The 20,506-nt window shown below is 34.4% G+C and overlaps 1 protein-coding gene across 2 annotated transcripts in view; it reads left to right on the plus strand.

Annotated features, from left to right (window-relative positions):
• Positions 1-20,506, plus strand: part of LOC123306460 (nephrin-like) — a 907,827-nt gene that overhangs the window by 471,953 nt on the left and 415,368 nt on the right. For both annotated transcript variants that reach the window (XM_044888477.1, XM_044888478.1), the window contains one exon: positions 13,217-13,368. In XM_044888477.1, the coding sequence (XP_044744412.1) occupies positions 13,217-13,368 (152 nt within the window). The remainder of the gene's footprint in view (positions 1-13,216; positions 13,369-20,506) is intronic.

Consider the following 20,506-nt stretch of genomic DNA (forward strand, 5'->3'; position numbering starts at 1 on the left):
ACAAATGTCCCATCGACCAGGCTGATTACAGAGAATAATGTTCAATACCATGCAGCATTTGCGTCCGTACCTTGGTGGTTGAAGCGTCAGCCTAGTATATTGCGACCGCAAGGTACTGAGTTCGATTCCGGGCTAAAGGAGAAATTTTCTAGTCGATACGGGTACGTGCCACCATTCACTATTGGGTTGAAATTAACAGTGCTGTGCCTAACGTAGGACACAGTAACAAAGCTTACGTTGAACATAATTGGTTCTTCGAACTCTTACAAGCTCACAGAGCTTCTGAGGTGTACCTACGGAGAATCGGGATAAAATAATAAATTGATTACAGTTGATGAAAATTGGACGATGCCCACTCGGACCTTGCTCTTGTCTGCTCTATTGACTAGTTCAAAACGTCAACGGAATAGTACACAAATTCTATGGTCTTTGGACAACCGCTTATTGACTGACGCAGAATCCCCCTCTGGAGCTGTCAGAATCCTCGGCTACCTCTAAGATGTCTAAAACTCTGGTGTATTCACTGATTCGATATTGTTTTTAATTTCGTGGGGATATCGGACCAGTTTCGTTTTTCCCACTGTAGGTAGCGCTGTTTAATTTGACAGAGCATTGTCAATTGATATTTGAAAATAATTTGAATACTTTCCTACGACTTACGAATATGTTGTATTTATAAGCGATTATTGGTGTTTGAAAATGTATTAGTTTCGAGAAAGGGGTGAAGAACATTCATTTATTCAACATGTCGTTCAGTAAGTTCAGGTTTCTGTATGGACAATCAAGAACTACAGCTAATAATTCGGTGTTGTTGGAATTTGAGGCAGAAAATCAGATGAACGAACATTCGAGAAGGATATAGCTAAGTTTTATGGCAACTTCAGCAATATTTCAAAGAAAATGTATTGGAAATACGTAATGTGAATTGTGAGCATGTATTGAGAATCAGAAATTGATAAATCTATTCGAGTTTGTTCTTCAAATATTCTTCCTGAATAGATATAGTGAAAATTACCTTTCTATCAACTGAATATATTGGATATTTGACCAATCAATTGTGTTTTATTAAAATCATATTGAATTACCCCCCTCACGAATTCAAGTTGTCAAACAAAAATTATCTTGAAGAAGAACAGTAAATACTCCTTTGAAACCTTATTCGGTAGTGTTGAAATGTTGACAAATTTGTTTTTACAACGAAAATTGAACTGTAAATCACAAATATTCCTTAACAGCTGGCAAAATGGGCCAGTTCATATTTTGCACTCTTTGATCGATATTCGATATCAACGCAAATCAAAATAAAACGAGAGAGTATCTTGGACTACCTTTGATAGAACAAGTATAAAACGAAGCAAATGACATGGTGGCGCCGCCACGAAACTGATCCCATATCCCCGATTTTCTGAAATGTTGATGCTTGCAAAAAGTGACAAGTGCACACACCAGTGTTTTAGACATCTTAGCTACCTCCGAAGCGAAAATGATTCATCCTCTTCTCATTTTTCATTCTCTTCTCGTTGTTTGACTCTAGTGTTAACCTCGATTATTTTTGAAATTCTCTATTCTCTATTAGTTCACCTCCCATTAAGTAATTCTTTTTCAAGTCATATCGTTCAATTTTTGTGCAAACTAGTTTTGAGCAAAAGGTAATGAATTCTCAGTCTTCTCAAAATTGATTATAAACCTATTTCTAGTAGTATTTGTCCTACTTATGCATTTATTATGTATGAAATGCGTCTACGTGTGAGATCATAAAGAATCTACAAAAGGATTGTAATACTCACTAGTACGGCTCAATTTATAGTTTCACTCGAGTCACCTCATTTATGAGCATTCTCCCAAATATATATTTTATACTTTTTTATAATTCACATAAAGTCCATTCAAGAATAATTGATATCTCAGTAGTGATTGAAAATTCAGAAGCAGCTTAATATCTGGTCACAAAAGATCTTCAATCATTTTTGTAGTTTCAATCACAGAACTGAAATCTATAAATAAAACCTATTTTAAATTTCTACGATGAAATTAAGAACATAAACAGCAGTTTAAATTCAAATTATCGTCGGTCAGTGCATAGGTTCACATACAGATGTATAATAGGTCTATAGACTACTTTTCATTCACAAAAACAACCTAAATTTCGAAACACAAAATCTTTTGGGCTACCAACATGAATTCGATTTTGAACTTTATTCAATACGTTCTAACTATGTCAAGAATACCATTTACAGACACCCACCTTGGGCGGCTCGGTAACTACATATATAGTTATGAATAACGTATCCAAATGTCTATTTTTAAAAAGAACTTATTCTTTTTAGGGTTGCCAATTATAATTAAAGGACAACTCGATAGAAAGGATATCGTTTTTATTTGTACAAGGAACAAGCAAGTGAATCTATCTAACGCTAGACATCAACTAACTATTATTCAAATTATGAAAACGGAAAAGAGTCACAATCGGTGGTCACGCCTTGTGTCGTCTTCCAGGAATCCTGGGTTTCGGGTTCCGATGCGATTCCGTGTTTCTTGTGGGAAACGGTCTCGTAACACTTCCCCCCTTAGACTGGAACGTCCTCGTTATCAGTACCAAGGCCTTGAACGTTGCTCATCTCTAGGTGGATGATTTTCCTGGGACTGAACAGGAGCTCTTGAATTCTCGTTTTGTTTAACAAGATAGCAATTATTCCTAGAACCATGAAACAAAGTAATATTCCACTTAGGGCATAATGTGTCATGTGAATGACCGGATGTAGATACATGGGTTCATCTCGGAGTTTCTCAGCTTCTTGAATAATGGAGGTTGGCTCTCTCAAATGTTTCAAATGGAATTCGATTTTGTGGTTGAATTTCAATGTAATTTTTGAAATGTTTCTGAATGTGATATTGTAAATTGGTACTGTGTTGTCGAATATAGAATTTTCAATTATGATTTTGCAGTCGGAACTGAGCAAATTGGCTCCTTGAATGGATTTCTTCATTATGATTCCATGACAATCTTCTATTACTTCTTGGGTTTTCTTGAAGATGGTCAACAATTGTTTGTTTTTCAGTACGTGGGTAATCTTGTAGTTATTTATTGACAAAGAAGTTTGGCACAGTTGAGGCTTTGTCAGGGTACAGGCTTCTTTTGTTGGTGCTTGAAAACAGAGTACTAAGGAGTTGCTTATTGATCGGCAGGCTTCGTCGGTCCAATATTCCTCATTTTTGATCTTAATCAAATACTTCTTTGGTGGTATTATCGCAATATCTTGATGATTGGGTACTGGGTACACTTGGGAGTAATTTGCAATGAATTGCTTAAGAATAGGGATTTTTAATAGGAATGTTAAGGATTTGTCTGTTCCTATGACAGATATTTTTGAAAATTCTAATAATTTGTAAAGATGAGCATTATTAATTGATGAAAGCTCTTGTGGTTTATAAATTTTCTCAAGATATTGTTCAATAGAATGGAGTTCTTCAACTTTGAAGAGTTCAAGGTTCGGTATTTCAAATATTGCAAAACTTATTGTTCTTTCTATCATAAGTAGATAGTTGAGTAATATTTTCGATTGAAATATAAGATTTTGTGTCCTAATCGTGAATTCTTCATTAGATTTTATTTTGTCAAATAATGACTGAGTCTTCAAAATATTTTCATTTAACAAAGCCACATCTTCTGAATATCTTTTAGACAAGTGATTGGCAAATGATGTTAATTTATCAATTCTTTCAATTTCATTATTTGTATTTTGATGAAGTCGTTCTAAATTTTCATTTATGGTATTCAAGTCATCATCGTCTAAATTTCCAGTGATAAATTTTATACCTTTTCCAATGAAATTCACCAAACCTCTCTTAACTTTGTAGTTGCCACTAAATTTATTCAAAATTTGTTCAACTTGATTGAGATTTGTTTGAAATTCAAGACATATTTCATGAGTGGATGTACTTAAAGTATCATGTTCATGTTATTTATAAAAACTGTTTCTTAGCTGTTTGTAACTGTTTCTTAAATAAGAGATGTCAATCAAGAAAAGAAATTTGTGATAGTGATCTAAAATTTTTGCATTACGCAAGTTTTCTTCGAAGTATCCGTTATTGATTATTTTGGTGACCTGAAGGGCCTGGTTGGTTTGGGTCTGCATCAGCATTATTGGAATTCTGAAAAGAGAAAACGTTTTTCCTTAATTTCTTGACTTTATTAATATTTGCGGTAGTTTCTCGAGATTTTTCGGTTAAACCGCTGATTTTATTTTGTTGCTGTTGTTCAACAATGATTTTTTCGAAAGGAGGATCAGTTTTTCTAGGTCTTCCTCTTTCTACAAAAACTTCTTTTTGTTTCAAGTTTGGAGGGTCATTTCGGTTTTCATTTAATTTATCTAATTTCTTTTGAGATTTTTCCTTATTTTTCTCGTAAACTTGATCGAAAAATGGTAAAATTTCTTGTTTTCTTTTTTCGTTGTATTGTTCGTAAACCGTCATATTGAGGTCGAATTCAGGCAGTTTGTCATAAGGACCATAAAGTAAATAGAATGGTGAGTAGCCGGTGGCTGAATGAATTGATTGATTGTAAATAAGTGTAGCTGAGATCATTAAATTTGAAGGGTTTTCGTTAGGGTTCTTCAGTTTTAAAATTCTTAATTTTTCCAAGATTGTAGAGTGAAATCTCTCAATTGGGGAATTAGAACTTGGATTATTTACTGTTGTGAAATGTAAATCAATTTTATTCAATTTGCAAAATTCTATGAAGGTTTTATTATGGAATTCTTTTCCTTCATCACATACGATTTTCTGAGGTATGTTATGATGTGAAAAGTAGTGACGCAGTTTATTCAGAATAGTAAGGGCAGTGCCATCCTTTACCACGTAAGATTGGGCATATTTGGAAAATAAGTCAATAATCGTTAAAAATTTTGAGTTTTGGAATGAGAATGTGTCTATGTGTATAACTTCAAAAGGTCGTTTTGCCAGAAGTGGTCCTGAAAATTTTAGTTTATAAGGTTGTCTCTCGTATTTTGAACGAAGACAGAGCTCACATTTATTTATGAACGAGGTAATTTTATTTTTCATTTTAGGCCAATCATACTTCTTAGAGAGTTGGTTAAAAGTTTCTGATATTCCGTTATGATTTTTGTCATGATATTCTGAGATTATTTCATTTTGATTTTCTTCTCGTTCTACATCTAATAAATAAAGATTACTAATGTAGAGTTTAACTGAGTAGTTGAAAGATTCTTTACAAAATCGAATAAAAGGAAGTCTTAAATTTTTGTCTCTGAAAAAAATTCCGTAGGTTTCAGTGGGTCTGAAAACTTCTCTGAAAAGTGTAGTCAAATCATTTTCTATAGAATTCAGTTTGATAGTAACATTATACGTATTTTTTCCAAAAGGTTTCGTGTATTTTAAATTGTACTGTTCTCCGATATTAAGAATTATTCTATTTGGGTAAATATTGACTGGGGAATCTGTAATGGGTATTGCTTTCCCGTTGTCGTCTTGGGTTGAATGAATAGTATTACCGGAATCGTTATCTTCGTTTCGATTTTCGGAATTGTTGAGGATATTTTGATTATTTTCTGAATTTAAAATGTTTTCTACTTCTTCATCTGCTAGAACAGGTATTTCGTTTACATTCGCTAATACTGAAGAGATTTCGACGTTCAAATCGTCATCGGAAAGTAAAGAAAGATTATCGTTTTCCCGATTATTGATTTCAACTCTTGAAAGTGCATCTGCTACTTTGTTTTCTTTGCCTTTCGTATGCACGATATCGAAATCGAATTCTTCTAATTTTAGTTTCCATCGAATAAGTCTTGAATTTGGTTCTTTTATTTTATAGAGCCAGACAAGTGGGTTATGATCCGTTTCTACAGTAAAATGTTGACCGAAAAGATAGGGCCGGAAATGTTTTGTGGAATCCAATATTGCTAATAATTCTTTCTCGATTGTCGAATAATTTCTTTCGGCTGAATTCAATGTTCTAGAGTAATATGCTACTGGGCGATTAGACTGGGATAAAACACTTCCTAAAGCAACGTTTGATGCATCTGTTGTCAATTTGAAAGGTTTTTCGAAATCTGGATAAGTTAGAATTGGGGCATTTGTTAATAGTTCTTTACACAACTGAAATGATGATACATAATCTGGATCTTCAGGTTTTACCTTTGCGCCTTTTTTCAAGCACTTTGTCATTGGTGAAACGATATGAGCAAAATTTTTGATGAATCGGCGATAGTAACCTATCAATCCTAAGAATGATTTTATTTCTTTCGTATTCCGGGGTATTGGGTAGTTTTCGATCGCTTTCAATTTGGAAGGATTCGGTGCTATTCCGTCAGGAGTTATTACATGTCCCAAAAATTCAACATTTTTACTTAAAAATTCGCATTTATTTAGTTCGATTTTGAGATTGAATTCTTTTAGTTTTTGAAAAATTAATTTTAAATGATAGATGTGTTCTTGTAAAGATTTGGAAAATATTACAATATCGTCCATGTACACAAAACAAAATATGTGGAGATACTTTTTGAATACATCATCCATGACTCTTTGAAAAGTACTTGGTCCGTTTTTCAAGCCGTAGGGCATACGAACGTATTCATAGTGTCCGTTGTTTACTGTGAAGGCCGTTTTTTCTATGGAATCTGGGTCCATTTCAATTTGGTGGAATGCTTTGGCCATGTCCAATGTTGAAAAATAACAACTTTTTCCTAAATTGTCTAAGATCTCTTCAATTCGGGGTAGGGGATACTTGTCTTCTACCGTTTTTTCATTCAAACGACGATAGTCGATTACCATTCGATACTTTTTTTCGCCGGATGCGTCTGTTTTCTTATTGACGATCCATACGGGGGCACTATAGGGTGAAATTGATGGTCGTATAATTTTATCATCGAGCAATTTTTGTATCTGTTCTTGGATAATTCCCTTCATACTATGAGGGTGTCTGAAGGACTTCACGTAAACTGGTTCTTCATCTTTTGTTCTGATTTTGTGTTTGACTGTGTTACTGAATGAAAGATCACAATTTTCATTATAAAAAATATTTCTGAATTTACTGCAAAGTTTTAGAATTTCTCTCTTTTCTTCCGAATTCATGTGTTCAGTTCTAATATGTCTGGAAAATTTAAAATTTCGATTTTCCGCGGGTGGTTCTGATATTTCCGCTTCGAATAAAGATTGAACAGGTATTCTTTCTGAGAAATTTATTTCGGTACTTTTTATTGGTTGAGGGATTGGTATACAACATAATCCGTCTTTCGCGTGGGCAATACATTCTGGGGTTGAAAATTCTTTGAAGTTCAGCTCTGGTATAATAACATCGCCATTTTCGATAGAAACTGGTATTTTGACATGATTTTTCGCAGTGAATTTTCTAGGTTTAATTTTGGAATTGGAATATTCGAGATTGAAAGGGATTTTTAAGCCATTAATTTCTAAAGTGTGTGTTTGATAATCGATTTTTGCTCCTAGTCTTTGTAAATCGGAAGTTCCTAATAATGCGTCGAATTTTTTATGCCAATCAACTACATGTAAATGAATATTTTCATAGATCCCTAATTCGTATAAAATGGGGATATGTAAATTGTCATCTGATTCAATAGTATTTCCTAAGCCAGAAACACTGAATGGTTCTTTGAAAAGGAAATTGAAAAATTTTTCATAAGCTGGTTTTTTATTAATTACTGAATTTGTTGCACCTGAATCAATAAGAATTCTTAAATTTACTTCTGGGAGGTAAATATAGGGCAATTTTGACTTAATCTTAACACAATTCAAGTCTAAGTATTGTTTGTTTCTAGGGCACATGACTGAAAATTTTCATCTTCATAATTTTCTTCAAACTCTTCTTGAGGGTTAACGAATTCATTTTCCGCATTTTCCGGGAAATATTCTGTCATATTTTCGTCTGAATTACAATTCTCCGATTGAACATTAAATAGTTCTTCTGAGATGAAATTGGGTTTCTGTTGAATTCCCGTTCTTCTGGTGGAGATAGACATGGGTGTTACCGGTTGTTTGAAAGTATTTCTTGTGCTAATAGACATGGGCGTAGACTTTGGTTGAATCTTATGAAAACTTGATCCTGGTTTTGTTCCGAAAACTTGTCGATTTGTTGGAAATTTTGGATTATTAGTAATCGGTTGATTAATGGGGTATGGAAATCCTTTTTCATTAGAAATTCGTGCAGGAGTATTATTATAATTTTGCTGACTGAAAGTAGGGGTATTATTATCATTTTGCTGACTGAAAGTAGGTTTTTGAGTAACAAATAAATTCTCTCTATTAGAACTACTATTTTGTTGTCGATAAATTGGTTTTTTATCACTATCCTGAGTTTTTCTTAAGAATTCACAATATTCCCACTCTTGTTTTCTATTATCGTAAAATTTGCATCTGTTTATACATTCTTCAAGAGTTTTAGATTCGAAATTGCTTAAATATGACCGATATGGTTCTAAGAGTCCAATTTGGAAAGTTTTGAGGGCTAATTTTTCTACATCTTGTTTTTTGTAGAGCAAATAATTTGGATCTTGTGTATTGAGTGTTAGGTATTGTAAAAGGTCATTCAAGTTCTTTGAAATTCTACTGTAAAATTCGAAATAATTTTCGTTCTTTTTCTGAACGGATTGTGTTAATGCAGAAATCAATAGGTCTTCATTTCGTTGATCTCCGTATCTTTGCAATAATGATCGTCTGATAGTCATCCAATCCGTAGCATTTTGAAAAGAAATGAAATCTCTCGCTTCTCCTTTAATTTTTGATCTTATTGTGAAATTCAAGGCGTAAGTAAGATCTGGAGTTAACCTTCCTTGGAGATGTATAAAAAGGTTGTCTATTTCATTGATAAATATTGATAAATTTTGACTTGGAGAAAATTCAGGTATTGAGTTCAAAAGCAATTGTATATCTTGTCTTGACATTGCGTCAACTACAGGTGGGTTAGAAGAAGTTTGGTTATTCATTTCGAGGTTTTCAAAATTTCTTCTTGAAGGATATGGTTGGAATCTTCTATTTCTAATTGATTGATTGTTGGAAAAATTTGTTTCTAATTCTGATTGGTTATTCAAAAAGTTTGTTCCTAATTCTAATAATTCTGAATCTTCAGCGATAACTTCTAGTACGCTTGAAGAATCGGTATCTGTCATTTGACTTTGGGATTCTGGGTTTAAGGAAAGAGATTGATGGACTTACATCACCAAGATATGCATCCTAGAGTGTGTAGTTCCTTCTTCTTGATCGAAGTGGGTCGAGTTGATGGTCTTCCTTCTGGATGAAGTGGGTAGAATTGATTCTCTGCTGGTTCGATGTGGTTTCTTGGTGATACCGCACAAAGACTTGATAGTCACCGGGAGTTCCTCGAACACTCTTCGAACAGCCTGGCCGGACGAGTCCGTATTCACTTATGGAAACTGATTTTAGTTTTTTTCTTTTCACTAAAACCCCGTTGCGATATCCTGTTCGCAGCGCCAGTTATGAATAACGTATCCAAATGTCTATTTTTAAAAAGAACTTATTCTTTTTAGGGTTGCCAATTATAATTAAAGGACAACTCGATAGAAAGGATATCGTTTTTATTTGTACAAGGAACAAGCAAGTGAATCTATCTAACGCTAGACATCAACTAACTATTATTCAAATTATGAAAACGGAAAAGAGTCACAATCGGTGGTCACGCCTTGTGTCGTCTTCCAGGAATCCTGGGTTTCGGGTTCCGATGCGATTCCGTGTTTCTTGTGGGAAACGGTCTCGTAACAATATAATTATTGAGTAGTAATAATATGTGACAGGTGGACCCTAGATTATTTGATTCCTTTCAGAACACAATGTGAACTTGATTGATGAACAGAGTTAGACAATTTAGCTTTCACTTTTTGTATTTCACCTCTTGGCCAGCATCATTATTACAACTCAGCTTTCTTATTAACACTCATTATTCAAATCTTCTGTCTTTCTGGCAGAATACAGAGGCTGTCGCAATCAATTTTCATCGGTTTTTCTGTCACTGTTAACGTTATATTTATTATTGAATTAGCGTAATTTTCCCAGTGTCTAAGTCTGACTTCATTTGTCTCATTTGAACTACTCTAGATTACCTCTGACTTTAGATGGATAAATGTTACTATGAGTCATCAGTGTTAATATTTGTATTTGTTACGCTTCATGCATGTGACTTATTCATTTTATGATTGTAAACGATGTACCTACAATAAATGTTTTTACACTATCATCTCAAAATCAATTAAATAGTTGATGTTACCAGATGGTAACACTCCGCAATAAAAATTGGCCAAAATCTGAACATCCCCGATTTTAAACAACAGTGCACGTCGTTTAGTAATTATTAGGGTTGGCGCACACCGAAACGGCATGAAACCGATGCGGAAGGAGGGACGATTTGATTATGGAAATATTCCGTCTTTGAAGCGATGACGAATTGAAGCTATTCCGTATCTCTGTTTCGTTCGAAGTGAATAGACAATATGGCGAAGTACATTTGGCGACAGTTGAAGAAGTTATTGGGTTCATACTATAAATGAACTCAGGTCCACGAATAACTTGTCAATTGATTAAATTACGGAAATGATAAAGTGTGATGAATCCAGAAAAAAACATTCGAATGACGCCGGGTACGTTCAATACCTCATTGAACACCGGATAGAAATGAAGAATACTAACTACAGGAAAGCTGCATCTCCGGAGGAAAAACTTTTTGGAACATTAATCTTGGAAAATGTTGGATGAACGGAGGAATAATTTATGTGCACTTTCAGAGAATTAAAAATGCTCCTTTCAAGTCTGAACAATCGGAAATGATTATCGGCAGAAACAGTGCGGGAGTATCGAATAATGATATAAAATATTGACCACAGGCTAAAATTGATTCAGACAGATACCACTATCTGATATAAAGACCAACAAATGTTCGGAAACCTGCTACGTTGAGTTCGATATCGTTACCTTCCAGATGGCGCTTTGTAATTGTTATAACTTCCAAGCATCTTCGGTCATTTTATAAAGGTTCAACAATTCCGAGATGTTTTCCATAGACGTGGGCATTGAATACCATAAATAGTCATCGCAGATGAATAATGGTTAATGGCAACTTCTATCCGGATCGTAACATTGGTTGATATTTCAATTAGCCGGTTGTTTCTGTGTGAATTCATTTCGATTATTAATTCAAGCTTCTTCATCATCTTCTTCTTCTTCTTCTTCTTCTTCTTCTTCTTCTTCTTCTTCTTCTTCTTCTTCTTCAATCTTGTCATAGTAAGCCTACAAGCTTGTATCACCCAATTCGCCAATTTCACCTGTCCTGGGACTCCGAGGACCAGCTGTCTCTCTTATCTCTTATCTATCTCTTGGGGAGGTCTACCTGGAGGTCGCTTGGATGGTTTTCCGTTTCTAGCAATTTTTGCTAATCTGTGTCCATTCTTGACTTATGTATTGCTTGTTATTGATCGGAGCACTTTCATTTAAGATGTTCGAGACATTCTTTTGGTTTCACTGGTATCCGGTCGCGTTTCCGCTGCGTAGGTCATGATTGGTCTTTCGCAGGTTTTATATATCCTCACCTTTGTTTTTGTCGACATTTGCTTGTTTCGCCACGCAGTCATTTTCAATGCCTCTGCGATTATGTTGGATTTATTTATTTGCTGTCTCCCACTAGTCTTGGTGTCTCCGAAGACAAAATAGTAGTCCCCAGGTAATTAATTGCAGAAACTTGTTCAATTATCTTTCCCTTCAGTTCCAGTTTTAATCTACGTGGTTCTCTAGCGAAAACCACACATTTGGTTTTGAGAGTAGAAATTTGCAGATTCAGATTTTCAGTCTCTTTGTTGAATGCCTGCAGAAGCCACTGTAATCCTTCCTCCGAGTCAGCGAACAATGTTACATCGTTGGCATAGCAAATGATTTTGATTTTATGTGTCCCCATCTTGTAGCTATGATCAATATTTCGCACCTATCCCACTATTCTGTCCATTACCAGGTTGAATAACAATGGACTAAGACTAACTACCATCTTGAGCTCAATTTTTTAAGTTGTTAAGGAGTTTAATGTTATCGTCTTATTGTCTCTATAATATTCGGGTATATATTTCTGCACTTTCGTTCTTCTATGATGTCTGCCAAACGGAGCTTGTCGAAAACCTTCGTCAAATCTATAAAACATTCATATGCTGGTTTGTTGTATTCAATGGTTTTTTCTGCTACCTGTCGGATGATAAATAATGCATCAACCGCAGATCTACTTTTTCGAAAACCTTGCTGTTCTTCGCTAATTTCTATTATGTCGAGAATGCGTTGCTGCTACAGGCTGGTAAAGAGTTTCATGGTTTCAGGTTCCATTCTAGGATATTCCTCTATAATTGGATGGATGTGACGTTTTTCCTTTTTCAAATAGAGGGATAGTAATACTGGTCCTCCATCTTTCTGGTGTTATCCCTTCTTCTAAAATTTTATTGAATAGTTTGGTAAGTTGTTCAGTCAACTTCATTATACCGCATTTTTCCATTTTTAATTCATTAGAGATATTATCTGGACCCGGTGACTTCCGAATCTAGATCCGCGCAAGTTGCAACGAAACTTCACTTTCTGTAAATTCCTGTATGGTCCCAATATCTATTGCATTTCCTCTTTTCATACATTCACGCTCGACTGGTTCATCCTCATCTTGAACAATCGAGTAAATGCTTTGAAAGTGGGAAGTCCAATCGGTAGCCTATAGGCGATATTCCATTTTATTATTGATGAAATAATGTAATAATGTAATAATTGATAGTTTTCGTCTGTGGTCTAGTTCAAGAAAATATGTAGGTTCAGTAGATCCTTCGGTTAGGTTAGGTTAGGTTAGGTAGGTGTATCTATTGCATCTGCTCTTTTTATACGTTCACGCCCGACTGGTTCATCCTCATTTTGAACAATCGAGTAAATGCTTTGAAAGTGGGAAGTCCAATAGGTGTCTTATAGGGGATATAACTTTTATTATTGATATAATAATGTAATAATCGATCGTTCTCATCTGTGGTCTAGTTCAAGAAAATATGTAGGTTCAGTAGATCCTTCGGTTAGGAATCCATTCCTCCTAAAATCCAACAAATTTTTGACGTAGAAAACGAAAATCTTCCGACTTCACGAATTATTTAATCTTGACGGTAACAAGTGCTGTGCAAAGAAGTGGGAGCGAGTAGGTTCGAAAAAGTAATTCTGTGTTTTATTGCAGTTGGTCCGCTTGACGTCAAGATTCTGGGAGCCAACCAACCCCTTTCAGCTGGCCGGAGATACGATCTCTTATGTCAGAGTTCGGGATCCAGACCCCCAGCTAGTATAACCTGGTGGAAAAACGGCCAGCGTTTGGAAAGAACCAAGGACACGGTGAGTTATTGTAGGCAAAAGTTGTCATATATAATTCATTCCACATGTTGCAAGCAGACTTTATCTAGTGCTATCTTCGAATTGAATCAAAGAAAGGTGGATAGTTTATTGTTTTACCAGAATCCAGCACTTACTGAAAAAATAATTGAATTCGATGTATACAAAATTTATATCAGATATAAACTTCGAAATCGGATGATATGTTGTACGAGGGTTGGTATTTATGTATTGAGAATAGAAAAACAAAACAATCTAGTTTTATGAAAAATATTTGTGTTGCTTTTCAAAATATTCATCTTCAAGATTCATACACTTTCACATTCGAATGGACCACCCTTCGCTCCGAAATATGCTTCTTGATGGCATCAACCGCTTCTTTGGTCGATGAAAGGCAGATGAGTCATCAATTTTTTGTCCAAAATCTCTCTTGTTTCTTGCGATCTGTAAATCGCATTGTTGGGATGCAAAATAATTCGTTATTTGGAATTGGTTGCTATCAATTAACAAAACACTTCTTCCAACAGGTAGTCGAAGGTTATACCTTAATAAATGGTCTTTTGATTTTCGAGAGCCACGCATGACCGGTTTTCGTGAGCATGCCACCATTGGCTTTTGTGGCTTTGAAAATGAATGACTTTTGTCAAATTTTTTTCACACTCTTCACACTGAAGCTTCCAAACTGATGGCGATTAGCATTTTCCTTCTTGCCCATATACGAAACGGTTGTTGTTGAGAACTACTCTCTGTAGTTTTTCACGGTTTGTTGTATTGTATTGTATTTTCAAGGTATATTTGACCTTATTTAGGCATTCTTTTTGTGTGTTTCGTGCATTCCATTTATGGTTCCATCCATATTAATAATTCATTTATTGTTAGATTATGGTTTCATCACAGAATGACTCAACTACTAATGTGTTCTGTGATTAAACTAGAGTCTAATGAATTAACGGCCGGTTTCATAATCAAACCTAAAGTCGCTTTAATTTTAAAGCTTCCTTTAACGGCCGGTTTCATAATCAAACCTAAAGTCGCTTTTATTTTAAAGCTTCCTTTAACCCTACTAAAAATGACAGTAAAGGGAGCTTTAAGCTTAAAGTGACGTTAAATTCGATTATGAAACTGGACGTAACCCTACTAAAAATGACACTAAAGGAAACTTTAAGCAAAAGTGACTTTAAATTTGATTATGAAACCGGACGTCAGCCAAATTTTTGCGATAAAGACGCGTATTAGCGAATCAAAAAATCTACACGCTCTCTGCCGACTGAATTACGAAACTACTTTGACAGTACTGCAAAGTCAAAACAAGTCTTGTTTCTTAAGTTTTCTCTTATCTCACGTTGTCGAACAAAGTATTATAATTATTATTTGCAGAAGTTATATTGGGATTATTGTCTGGGTTTCTGAATAAAAATATTGATCCCGAAAAAATATTGGAAGAGGTATTTATACCAGTGCTTTCAACTGCCAAGAGTTAGGTTTGCGAGAGTTTTCTGCTTAATTCAATTGATGGTTTAGAAATACAATTTCATAGTTTTCATACTTTTAAATGAATGCTTTTCTCATCTGTAGAACTTGTTCCATGAGTTGAATCATATTTATGTCTCTTGAGATTTCAGTATTAGGAATATACCTATTCATAACTGAAATATTTTAAATAGAAACTTTAAAACTTCCACATAAACGCTCTACTTATCAAGATGTTTAGTAACTACCTCCTTCACAAACTCAGTGTATGCTACCTCAACATTATTACCTAGGTTTACTTTAAAAAAGAATTTGTGTCTAGGTACAGTGGATCACCAATATCATCGCTCGATTTTATTCCACAATTCATCCCTTTCAAAAGAAGTATTTACAAAGAATGTTGATCTTTCTTTACGAAACTAAATCAATCAATTCACTTCCGATAATTCCTATAAATTTTTTTTTTACTAGAAAAACTCTGTTAGGCCGTACAAATCTCGCAAAGAGTACTGACAAACGTCAAAGTTTGTTTACATTTCGCAGCGCCCTCAACGGTAATTGGATTCGCGAATAGCGGTACTATTCGAGCGAATAACGGCCGGTTTCATAATAAAACCTATAGTCCCATTAATTTTAAAGCTTCCTTTAACCCTACTAAAAATGACAGTAAAGGAAGCTTTAAGCTTGAAGTGACTTTAAATTTGATTATGAAACTGGACGTAAGTCATGAAGTCAGTCTTTAAGACGCTGGCGGTCCCTGGACAACGCCTGTGTCATCTTAAGTGGAAAGAGGCAAAGTAGAAGGGAGAACATATTATTTATTTTGATTGTATTTGATTTGAATTTCTACCACGGAAGACACTTTTATTGCCAATAATGCATTTTCTGCATTATCGTTTAGAATAAATAAGTATTTTTGAAATAATAGCCAAAGAACGGAATGAGTGAATGAGAATAAATCTGAAAAAACATAATAATTTTCATTTCAGGAATTGCTCTGAGTGTTCACCTACTCTCGCTTGAAAACGCTAAAAAAATGATTTGGGAAAAGAACAGCAGAATCATTTCGAGTTGCTTCAAACATATTCATCATTGCCAATATTCGAAACGGATAGATACCTGAGAAGAAGAATATGGTTCTGTACCGCTTAACCCTCTTATTATTTTAGTGTTTGCCTTAGAAAATGAAACATAGGTGTCAGGTCAAGGGATCCATCTCTTTTCGAATACCTCATTCAAATATTGGAGCATTTCTCTCAAGCGGTCTTGCGGTTCTGGGTATGGGTATAATTTTGCTGAATCAAGGATAAAGTGATAATGGATATTTTGAACAATAAAGGATGAAATACGGATTGAGTCAATAGAAAAAAATTAATAAAAATGTTTTTATTCAAGAAAAATATTCATATATGACATTGACAAGAAATGTTTCTGGATGTATACATAGTTGAGTTGATTTTGTGTGGTCATAAAAATAAAAAAAATATTTTAGTGTCAATGTCAATATACAGGATTATGTGAAATGAGGGTATATAGGGTAATATACTGATTTTTATTTGTGGGATAGCAGCAGCCTTCAATTATATCGTGAACTATTTTTTCTTGCTCGAGCTTTCGAGATTATTTATTTATTATCTCTTCATCAGGCGAACTTCAATTATATCGTGAACTATTTTTCCTTTTCGAGCTTTCGAGATTATTCATTTATTATCTCTTCATCAGGCGAACTACAATACAATAACACGTTAGTAATAAGGACATAAATTAATATTATAAAAGGCTTACGAAATTGAGAATATATGAATTAGAGATGGAATAGTTTATAAAAATATGGAAGATCGTTGGCCTTTAATTATATTCATTTATGTATTTTTTATAAACGTGTTATTGTATTGTAGTACTCCTGATAAAGAGATAATAAATAAATAATCTCGAAAGCTCGAGCAAGAAAAAAGAGTTCACGATGTAATTGGAAATTGTTGCTATACCACTAATAAAAATCAGTATAATTCATATACCACCAACGACTTACAAATCATATTGAATGATATAAAGTATGAAGATCTCTCTTTTGTACTCTGAAGAGTACATTGACGAAAATTCTTTTGTAGTCTGTTTTACGAATATTGGACGCAAATTGACTTCACCTAGTAGATTTTTCAAATCGCTGTATAATGGCTTTGTGCATCTGGTCTCAAAATCCTAATGAAATCATTTTTCTTTTTACCAAATTCGCCAAATTTCTATGAAAAATCTACATCTACAGAAATCCTCAGAGGTTTTCGGCAGTTGGAATGGAGAACATCCAATAAAGCCTAACATCACCACCTAATATCTACAGTCACGATAAGGGATAGTCTATCAAGAGCAACGGTAAAATTCTTGGAGCAATCCTCTTAAATAAACGTTTTCATTCATTTCGTCGTTTTTATCTTCCGATCTCCGTGATGAAGGTTTTTGTTCACGGAGTGTAATTGGAACTTTGGCGTAATTAAGGTTTCTGGCAGAAAAACACGTCGCCAATTTTTTCTCGATTTCAGATATCTCTCTAGGCTGACTGGACTGGTCCAATTCGTTTTCAATCCAGGAAATGGAAGAAATCTGAGATTTTTAAACGATTTATTCGAAGATTAACATCGCTTTCGAATTTTATCTTTTGATTATTGACCACGAATTCTAATTCAAGGATGTTGACATTTCTAAAAGATATATGACTGTTTTAATCTAATTCAGTATAAAGTTGAAGGTATATTTTCACTGGTTACCTCGAAGGGGCATTGCGATGGTTTTACCGTTTAGCAGCGCGGCAAGCCCAGAGTGACCTCCAAGTATAGATCAATCATTTCTCTCATAGATGAATGAGCTAAACTATCTTTTGCAACAAATCGCGATTCACTATTTTTCTTTATTTCTAAAACGGCTTCTTGGAAAAAAAGTTCTACCATGAATTTTGAGAGTAATATGGTGAAAATATTATAGAATGAAATTTTCCACAGTTCGAAACTAGACGATGAATGTTCATACAAAATGAATCTTTTTATTCACAAGAGGCTCTAGATGTTTGGCCCGACGGTAACATATGCAGTTCTAAAGGACAAAAAACATTCATACAGCATGTCTTGCTCTTCATACTCCTTATAGAGTTATGGTAGAACTAATTGTTCCTAAAAAAACAATTTCTGGCATTCTTCGGATATGTACTGGTTGACCAATTCTTCAAATTCATTGAAATACTATGACAACCTTTAATACCATACCATTATGCAGAATTCATCGAAACTTTCTTGTATTTTACAAAGTTGCCCCTTCTACAATTTTTTCGATCATTTTTGAAATCTGGGCAGAATTTCAAGAATTGAATTCATAGTGATTTTTAAATCAATTCGATCAAATTTTTCGCTTATATTTGACAGGATTGTTACTATACGTTAGGCTCACAAAAAAATCAGAATATGATAGGCCGGTATTAAAAAACTTCAGAATACGCGTCAGGTGAAACATATCCCACTATATAATATAAAAAAAAATCGAGAATTAATTGAAAAAGCACGAAATTCTTTCGATGAAGATCAATTTCTGTTTGGATGGCAAATTTTTGTATGTCTGTCATTATATGTTGAAATCGAAGAATCAAAAAATTCTCCTGTTTACTTTATGAAATATAAATATTATAATAATATTCTTGATAGAACAATTACACTGAAGATAGTCTGACTGATTTTAACATCTCCGAGATTGGCTCTTTATTCTACCGTAGTGAAAAATTTCGAGCAATCATCCACATGGTGTATTTTCAACGCAGCATTATCTTAAAACATCTACATGTACTGGGTTTTCCACTATATTTTGATGAAGAAGGGGGCTTCATCTTTGTTAAAAATAGAGATACAAAAAAATTTTTCACAAAAGTTATTCTAAATTGCTTTCAGAAGGATTTCCCAGAAAGTAGTAATAATAATAATAATAATAGCCTTTATTTCTCACCGCAGACTTTACATCTACATAAATACAAACAAAAAACCCTCATAAGAATGACGTCAAAATAAAACAACATTTATGTACTTCGTTCTAAATATTCATTCAGAGAATAAGGCTCCAGTTCTAACACCGATTTTCTAATATTTCGGACATAAACCCTGTAAGACCCAAAGACTCTCAACTGTCGAGGCAGGTGATTAAATAATTTCCTGCACATGTATTCAGGATGTTTTTCAGTCAAACTGAGACGGTGTATTGGATATTGAAGATCCCTGTGTCTCACCGGGTATCTATCATTTGCATAAGACTCAAATCTTTGCCTATTTTTATAAAGAAATTTCAATGAGTCCATTATTTACAAGCCAACTATGGTAAGTATTGCATTTTTCCTAAACACACCCCGACACGAATCACGATATGACATTCCCAGCATTATTCTCATGATTTTCTTCTGCCACAAAAATATTTCACCAACTCCCGCAGCTGCACCCCAAAAGATGATTCCATAACGTGCCACAGACTCAAAGCCAGCAAAATAAACATTTCTGCAACATTAAGTTTTAATAAGAAATGGATCACGCCTTCAACAGAAAGGCAGGTAAATAATAAACAAATTAATTCAGATGCATAACATCCGCAGATAATTAAATCAACGAATGTTACGATCTAAATCGAACAAACAAACTACCATCGCTCTGAGCATTACCAGAATTTTCATTTCGTCGATTGACGAATGAGTTTTGTTGCTCTGACGAGGTCAAATAAGACCGAAACCATGGTCAGCATCTACTCTTTGTCGACGAAATGAAAATTATGGTAATGCTCAGAGCGATGGTAGTTTGTTAGTTCGATTTAGATCGTAACATTCGTTGATTTAATTATCTGCGGATGTTATGCATCTGAATTAATTTGTTTATTAAGTTTTAAGGTAATTAACCAAACCCTCATATTGTAGCACAACGTGCTCAATTTCTTGCCCAGCCACTCCAGGTGATAATGCCATTTTAGAAACTCATCAATGTACAGTCCCAGAAATTTTGTGGTATGCTCCGAGGCGATTGACCTATCCTCTATATGTATTGATTTTATTTTTCCTTTTCTATATCTATCTGTTGTGAATAAAATACTTGTTGTTTTATCCTCATTCAAAATCAATTTGTTTATAGCTAACCAGTGTTTAATTCCTTCATGAACAATAGCAGCGTTGAGTTCCAATATTTGACTTGTTCTTCCTCCAATAATTATATTAGTATCGTCCACGACTGATGTTAGGTCAAATTCAAAACTATCATACAAATCATTAATGAACAAAACAAACAGTATGGGTCCCAGAACACTACCCTGAGGTACCCCACACTACAACCACCTAATGTGGATTTGGCTTTGGTGCCTGATTTCTTTATGACAGTTCTTTGTTTTCTGTTGTTCAGATATGATTCAAACCAGGTGTATGCCCTACCTCTGATTCCATATCTAGAAAACTAGATTATATACGACAATCAACTTTAGGGTACTAAGTTAGAGTGGAATAAAGATAAATTACGTGGAAGGGCTATGGCATGAGTTGAAAGGGAGAGGTCATCTGACGAATAGGATGAGTTCGTGCCGTCTCTGAGACGTATGATTAGTGGTTAAGGGTTAAGCTTACACAGTATGAGAGGTGTGGATAAACAATCATAAGCTTTAGTCAAGA

This window comes from Coccinella septempunctata, chromosome 2 (assembly GCF_907165205.1).
Source record: "Coccinella septempunctata chromosome 2, icCocSept1.1, whole genome shotgun sequence".
Lineage (NCBI taxonomy): Eukaryota > Metazoa > Arthropoda > Insecta > Coleoptera > Coccinellidae > Coccinella > Coccinella septempunctata.